Raw genomic sequence first — 8,161 nt, forward strand, 5'->3', positions numbered from 1 at the left:
TTTTCCAGTATATACATGTTCAACCTAGTAAGCCTTTCCTCATAATCCAGTCCCTCTAGCCCTTTAATCAATTTAGTAGCTCACCTTTGTACCCTTTCGAGTTCACCAATATCTTTTTTTATACAGTGGTGCCCAAAACAGAACACCATATTCCAGGTGCAGAAGTACCAATGATTTGTACAGCGGCAGAATTACATCCTTGTCCCTTTTCTCAATTCCCCGTTTTATGCACGCTAACACCTTACTTGCCTTCTTTACTGCGCTTTGACATTGTATACGGTTATTAAGCTTATTATCAATGAGTACCCCCAAATCTTTTTCCAAAACTGTTACCCCTAGACTTTCCCCGTTTAATATGTAGGATGCAAGTTTGTTTTTAGTCCCAAAATGCATAACCTAGCATTTTTCTATACTGAACCTCATTCTCCATTTAGACGCCCAGATTTCAAGTTTAGATAAGTAATTCTGCAGAGACTCCATATCTATTTCTGAATTAATTACCCTACACAGTTTAGTATCATCTGCAGAGATTGACACTGTGCTTTCCAGGCCTATTTCTAGGTCATTGATAGATTTGTTGAACAGTAGTGGCCCGAGTACGGACCCCTGTGGTATTCCGCTGACTACTGGTGTCCAGCTTGAGGACTTTCCGTTGACCAGAACTCGCTTTACCCTGTTATCCAGTCAGTTACTTATCCATGTACAAACAGTTTTTCCTAGGCCAAGCTCTTTTAATTTGATGATTAGTGTCCTGTGAGGCACTGTATCGAAGGCTTTTGCAAAATCTAAGTAGACCACATCCACTGCTTTTCCTTGGTCAAGATTGTCGCTCACTTCCTCGTAGAAGTTAACTAAGTTAGTTTGACATGATCTGTCACTCACAAACCCATGCTGGTTCTTGCTAATAATCTTAGTGGTCTGCAGGTACTCCTGTATGCTATCCCTTAGAATTCCTTCCAATATTTTCCCCACCATAGATGTCAAACTAACTGGCCTGTAGTTACCCGGATGATTTTTTGATCCCTTTTTAAATAATGGCACTACCTCTGCTATACGCCAATCCTTCGGTACCATGCCAGATCTAATTGAACTATTGAAAATCAAGTATAGGGGTCTTGCTAGTTGTGACCTAAGCTCCATAAGTACCCTCGGATGAAGTCCGTCCGGGCCAGGTGATTTATTAATCTTTATTATGATTAATCTCTCCCTGACTACTTCTTAACTTAAACAAGTATCTAACCACAAATCCTTACTGTCATTATTGCTATGCACTACTCCCACCGTCAGTTCTTCTCTGGTGAACACTGATGAAAAAAATGTGTTCAGTATTTCTGCTTTTGATTCATCATCATTTAACAATACTCCAAATTCATCTTTTATTGGTCCTGTGTTCTCCTTTTTTAACCTTTTACTGTTTATGTATTTAAAAACATTTTTAGGATTGGTTTTACTTTCTATAGCAATTTGCTTTTCATTTGCAATTTTAGCTGCTCTTATTGCATTTTTGCTCTTTTATTGCATTCCTTGTAATACTGGAATGAATCCTCCTTTCTATTAGATTTAAATGCTTTGAAAGCACGCTTCTTTTTATCGATTTTGGCCTTGAACTTCTTGTTATGCCACATCGGTTTGAGTTTGGTACTCCTGCGCTTACTGCCCATGGGAATAAATTTGTGAATATTGCTATCTAGCAAACCTTTTAAAGTATCCCACATTTCCAAAGTGTTCTTACCATGAAACAAAACTTCCCACTCAATGGGGGTCATTCCGAGTTGTTCGCTCGCAAGCTGGTTTTAGCAGCTTTGCACACGCTAAGCCGCCGCCTACTGGGAGTGAATCTTAGCTTATCAAAATTGCGAACGAAAGATTCACAATATTGCGAAAAGACTTCTCTGTGCAGTTTCTGAGTAGCTTGAGACTTACTCTGCCAGTGCGATCAGTTCAGTGCTTGTCGTTCCTGGTTTGACGTCACAAACACACCCAGCGTTCGCCCAGACACTCCTCCGTTTCTCCAGCCACTCCCGCGTTTTTCCCAGAAACTGTAGCGTTTTTTCACACACACCCATAAAATGGCCAGTTTCCGCCCAGAAACACCCACTTCCTGTCAATCACATTACGATCACCAGAACGAAGAAAAAACCTCGTAATGCCGTGAGTAAAATTCCTAACTGCATAGCAAATTTACTTGGCGCAGTCGCACTGCGGACATTGCGCATGCGCATTAGCGACTAATCGCTCCATTGCTATAAAAAAATAACGAGCGAACAACTCGGAATGACCCCCAATGTCTTTTTTAATGCACATCTCAGCATACTGAATTTAACCTTCCTAAAGTTAAATGTTTTTGTTGAACCCTTACAGCTATGTTTCCTGAAACTGATGTTGAATGTGATCATATAGTAGTGATCACTGTTACCCAAAGTCTCCCCAACTTTAGTATTCGATATGATGTCCACATTATTAGTAATTACTAGATCTAGAGTAGTTTTACCCCTAGTTGGGTCCTCGACTAATTCAGACAAGTAGTGATCTTTTAACATATTTAAGAAGGGATCAGTACTAAATTTCGCTGGACGAGATCCCGGCGGTCGAAATACCGACGCAGGAATCCCGACCACACAATCCCGACAGGGGTGGCGAGCGGAACGCAGCCCCTTGCGGGCACGGTGCCTCACTACGCTCGGCACACTATTATATTCTCCGTCTATGGGTGTCGTGGACACCCACGGAGGGAGAATATGTCAGGATTGTGCCGGTCGGGATTCCGGTGTCGGTATTTCGACCGCCGGGATTCCGTCCGGCGGGATCTTGACCGCCTCCCTTTAAGGACCTGTTGCCCCTAGTTTTAACATGAATCGTTAATCAAATTAATATCAGGATAGTTAAAATCCCCAATCACTAGGATGTCCCCCAATCCTGCATCCCTTTCGATTTGCTGCAAGAGTTCTTCCTCATTTATGCTAATATCTGGCTCCCTAGAGTTAGTCTTACGAACTGTCCTTCTCACTCCCTTTCCACCCCCTCCATACTTAATACTGCCCACCTTACTCTTCTCTTTGATCATCCCAGTGTTTCGGTCTAAATTCTCAACCCTGACATAAGTATTTTCCCTTATGCTACGTACATCCTTTTCTATATGCTGTAATGATGACACATAAATGTTGTTAGTTAATGTTTTGGCAATACTTTTGTTAATACCCTTTTCAGAACCCATGCAAATACCCTTGCCCTTGCCGGCTGCTCTTTCCCTCCCCCCTTCTCCACCCCCATTTAGCTCACTACCACCATCTTTACTATTCTCACTGCATGACCCATAGTTTTTAACTAAACCGTCCCCCAGTCTCCTAGTTTAAAAGCTCCTCCAACCTACTAACCATCCTTCCCCCCCCAGCACCGCATCCCCCTCCTCATTCAGGTGCAATCGATTGCAACAAAAAAGACGGTGCCCGTCTGAGTAGTCTGCCCAGTGTTCCAGGGACACAAACCCCTCCTTCCTACACCAGTCTCTAAGCCACACATTTACCTCCCTAATCTCCCTCTGCCTCCCTGGGCTAGCGCGTGGCACTGGTAATATTTCGTAGAATTTTACCTTAGATGTCCTTTCTTTTAGTTTCTGGCATAAGTCTATTGCACATTGGATTAGGCTTACTATCCAACAGGCCTATACATCGGAAGCCTTACCTGTTCCACAGTCTCAGAAGGCCCACTCTACCAGGTCGGTGGGCTCTTCCTGGGCGTCTGCCCGCGGAGTCTTAGCACTACAGCTATGCCGAGCTGCTACCTGGTCGGGGAAGAAAACCTTTGTGAAGTTCTACAAATTTGATACCCTGGCCAAAGAGGATACCCAGTTTGGGCAGGCAGTGCTGCAGATGTCTCCGCACGTTCCCGCCCGTTCTGGAAGCTTTGGGACATCCCCATAGTACTAATCTGTCCCCAATATCCCTTATGGATGCTAGAGAAAATAGGATTTTAAATGCCTACCGGTAAATCCTTTTCTCGTAGTCCATAAGGGATATTGGCCGCTCGCTTTTGTGCTTTGTGCGGTGACTTTCTGCAGGTTCTCTGTTATGTGTTACCTGTTCAGCTGTTGCTGTTAGTGTTGCCAGTCGTAGCTGGCCCGGTTATGTTTTGGTGTGCTGGTGTGTAAATTTCACCACACTTGTTGTTATGTTCCTTCTCTCAAGTACGACATTCTCCTTCGGGCACTGTTTTACCTATAACTGAGCTGTAGGAGGAGGCATAGAGGGGAGGAGCCAGCACACCCAGTTGAAGAAATTTAAAGTGCACTGGCTCCTTTGGACCCGTCTATACCCCATCGTACTAATCTGTCCCCAATATCCCTTATGGACTACGAGAAAAGGATTTACCGGCAGGTATTTAAAATCCTATTATATTGAAGTATGCAAATATTGAACATTGATGACTTTTTACTTGAAATAAACCACTAATACAATTGTGAACAATTTTTTTAAGTTAATCATTTAAAATTAATGTTTTTATTTTTTTTTAAAAACTAACATGTTGAGCTGCATTGTGCTGTGAACATTCCAAGCACACATGGGACATCAGATACCTATGGGCATGCAATACAACTTAGTGTACACAGATAACATAGTAACTGTAAAGCGCAACAGAATATGCTGGTGTAGCAATAATAGTAATGCAACAGAACATAAAAGTAATTACTTATGGAGTGGAAAGTGGACAACTTTTACTTAATTTATCTCATGTCAAAATGTTTCAATTAAATACAAAAACTAATTTAAATAATTGTATATTTCAGATACAAGTGGAGACTGTGGCTCTTTTGGTCTTCGTTGCTGGAAATCTGGCCTTTCTGATATCCCTGCTGGTTGGCATTGGAAACTCTTAACTGATTCTGTTTTGTCGCTGGAGGGATTGCCCTTTTACTGCCAAAGGCGCAACTGTAACTTTAGAAGGAAAAAATTAACTACTAAAAACATTTTTTATTTGATTTTGTAAATTGCCAAAGTCCATCTCTGATGTGTCCGGATCCAGAGTACATTCACTGCGCAGGACGCTGGTGAAATGCCTACAGTGACTGATTCATTGACATAAAAGAGAGAACATAGGATACATGGCTACATCTTCACAACACTAGATTATGCTTTTGTGTTTTGTTTTCTTTGTTTTCATTTAAGATTTTCTTAAGTATCATACAGTCTGTGGTTGCAATTGTCAGAGGTGTGTAATACCTGTTGATAATTTTTTTTTTTTTTGTCATACAGTATGTGACCTTTTTATATTAAAGAATTTTTTACCACAATAGACTGGCTGTTGGCTCTCTTCTCTGTAGGACCATAGCCAAGTGTAATTATCCTTCCTGCGCTCACAAGCAACATCACACAAGGTAATACTCAAACCTGCTGCTTATTATGCCTAAGGTTGGGTTTGGAAAGCCATGCCTGTATGAGAAATGTGTCAATATATTATGAAGGGTTTAAAACCAACTCGGTTTTAGATAATAACACAGAATCCTTCCAAAGCAGCCCCTGTACCATGTTGTTATAAGACTGCATCAGGTTATGTATAGTATAGAAGCAGTTAGAAACAGAATTCAAATTCCTATTCGCAGGTTTACAAGTTTAATTAGCATAGTATACAAACTGAACCACATCCTATGTATTTTATTGTACGGGAACTGCTCTGTAAATCATAGCAACATCAGCAGTTAGTGTGTTTATTTCTCTTTAATACTAAAAGTACGTATAGACAACTTGGATTCAAATTAGATCAAATATGAGACATTACTTAAGGGTTAGTAAGGTGGGGGACAACATTAAACATTAAGCTAGAGATGAGCGTTTCGGTTTTGTGGCAGACCAAACACAGCTGAAGTTTCAGGTTCCAATTCAAACCAAGCACCAGCATGGGTCAGCCTGCCAAGTTCGGATATCGTATCTGAAAAACAAAATCTTGCATGTTTTGGATTGCATGCAAGTCCCTTCCTTGAGATTGCAGGTTCAATTTCACAATGGGTATGACTGGAACAGAATGCAATTGATGATAATAATATTGTAGGAACAAAAACAGGTCCGAATTACATGATTTTTTCTTTTTTTTCTTTTTTTAATCAATTTTTAAACAAATTCAAAACCAAAACACTTGAAGGGTGGTTTTACTAAAACCAAAACATGGTGGCCTGCACACACCTCTATGTAAAATTCATGCATATGGTGCATATCCGTCCAAATAAGACACAACCAGGCAGGTGGTGCCAAATGACCTGACTAAGGGACATAATAGTGTGTGTGTACAAATAAAGACACACACACGTGTGTGTATCGCCTTTTGGGCATGTCTAGCACGGACACGTCTAGCACTATAGTACATTCTTTCAGTAAAATCACGTGGCTTAATCTAATTTCTCCCTAGTTCCTAATAAGAAAGTAGATGTAATACACCCCAGAGAAATAAAATGAAACATAACGGTGCAACCACTGGCCGGTACTGACTGTTCGCTACGGCATAACCCTGAGTCCTATCTGCTGCTGCACCCGATCGCTGCTTACACTTCTCCAACCTATCCCTGACCCAGTGGCAGAACTAGAGTGGAGGGCCTAGATGCATATGCATTCCTTTCCCCCTCCAATCCCCCCCCCCCCACACCCCATCCCTTGCACACCCCAGCACCTACACCCTGATTTTGAGTGGGCCACTCTGAAATGTACGGGAGATTTAGGGGGCTGAACATTTTCGTTTTAATATAACACAAGTAAAAGTGTAAAATTTACACATGTGCCATCAGAGCCATGTTTGCCTCTTTCTATGCCATATGACTTTTCCTCTGCAGGACACCAGCATTTGTCACACATGTCCCAATGCTTACCAGCTACTGACAGTAATGCCCCTTATTCACGTTTTGGCACACAGTATGAGCCAAATTCACATTATGCCACACAGTATGAGCCAAAATTCACAGTATGCCCCCAGCAGTGCCAGATACACGCAAGGCCCCCAGCAGTGTCAGATAGACGTATTGCCTCTAGTAGTGCCCGATACACATAAGGCCCCCAGCAGAGACAGATACACATAATACCCCCAGAGGTGCCATATATATGTAATTATTGCTATGTTTTGTGTAAAATAGGTTCAGGATCTATGGGTGGGGCAGAATTTGGTGGTGATGTGGGTGGAGCTACCAAATGGACGGGGGCATAAATTGGTGCATAAACTTTTTTTTCTCTGACGTCCTAGTGGATGCTGGGAACTCCGTAAGGACCATGGGGAATAGCGGCTCCGCAGGAGACTGGGCACAAAAGTAAAAGCTTTATGACTAGCTGGTGTGCACTGGCTCCTCCCCCTATGACCCTCCTCCAAGCCTCAGTTAGATTTTTGTGCCCGGCCGAGAAGGGTGCATGCTAGGTAGCTCTCCTGAGCTGCTTAGAGTAAAAGTTTAAATAGGTTTTTTATTTTCAGTGAGACCTGCTGGCAACAGGCTCACTGCATCGTGGGACTAAGGGGAGAAGAAGCGAACTCACCTGCATGCTGAGTGGATTGGGCTTCTTGGCTACTGGACATTAGCTCCAGAGGGACGATCACAGGCTCAGCTTGGATGGGTCCCGGAGCCGCGCCGCCGGCCCCCTTACAGAGCCAGAAGAGCAGAAGAGGTCCGGAAAAATCGGCGGCAGAAGACGTTCTTGTCTTCAATAAGGTAGCGCACAGCACTGCAGCTGTGCGCCATTGCTCTCAGCACACTTCACACTCCGGTCACTGAGGGTGCAGGGCGCTGGGGGGGAGCGCCCTGAGACGCAATAAAACACGTTTTAAACCTTATATGGCTAAAGAAATGCATCACATATAGCTCCTGGGCTATATGGATGCATTTAACCCCTGCCAGTTTTCCTAAAAAAAGCGGGAGAAAAGGCCGCCGAAAAGGGGGCGGAGCCTATCTCCTCAGCACACAAGCGCCATTTTCCCTCACAGCTCCGCTGGAAGGACGGCTCCCTGACTCTCCCCTGCAGTCCTGCTACAGAATCAGGGTAAAACAAGAGAGGGGGGGCACTAATTGGCAGATAATACAAATACAGCAGCTATAGAAGGGAGAAACACTTATATAAGGTTATCCCTGTATATATATAGCGCTCTGGTGTGTCCTGGCAAACTCTCCCTCTGTCTCCCCAAAGGGCTCGTGGGGTCC

At 43.1% G+C, this 8,161-nt stretch overlaps 1 protein-coding gene across 4 annotated transcripts in view; it reads left to right on the top strand.

Annotated features, from left to right (window-relative positions):
• Nucleotides 1-5,287, top strand: part of LOC134957844 (putative ferric-chelate reductase 1) — a 265,125-nt gene extending 259,838 nt beyond the window's left edge. For all 4 annotated transcript variants that reach the window (XM_063940058.1, XM_063940057.1, XM_063940060.1 and 1 more), the window contains one exon: nucleotides 4,784-5,287. In XM_063940058.1, the coding sequence (XP_063796128.1) occupies nucleotides 4,784-4,873 (90 nt within the window). In that variant the 3' untranslated portion in view covers nucleotides 4,874-5,287. The remainder of the gene's footprint in view (nucleotides 1-4,783) is intronic.
• Nucleotides 5,288-8,161: the final 2,874 nt, after the last annotated feature.

Source organism: Pseudophryne corroboree, chromosome 9, assembly GCF_028390025.1.
Source record: "Pseudophryne corroboree isolate aPseCor3 chromosome 9, aPseCor3.hap2, whole genome shotgun sequence".
Lineage (NCBI taxonomy): Eukaryota > Metazoa > Chordata > Amphibia > Anura > Myobatrachidae > Pseudophryne > Pseudophryne corroboree.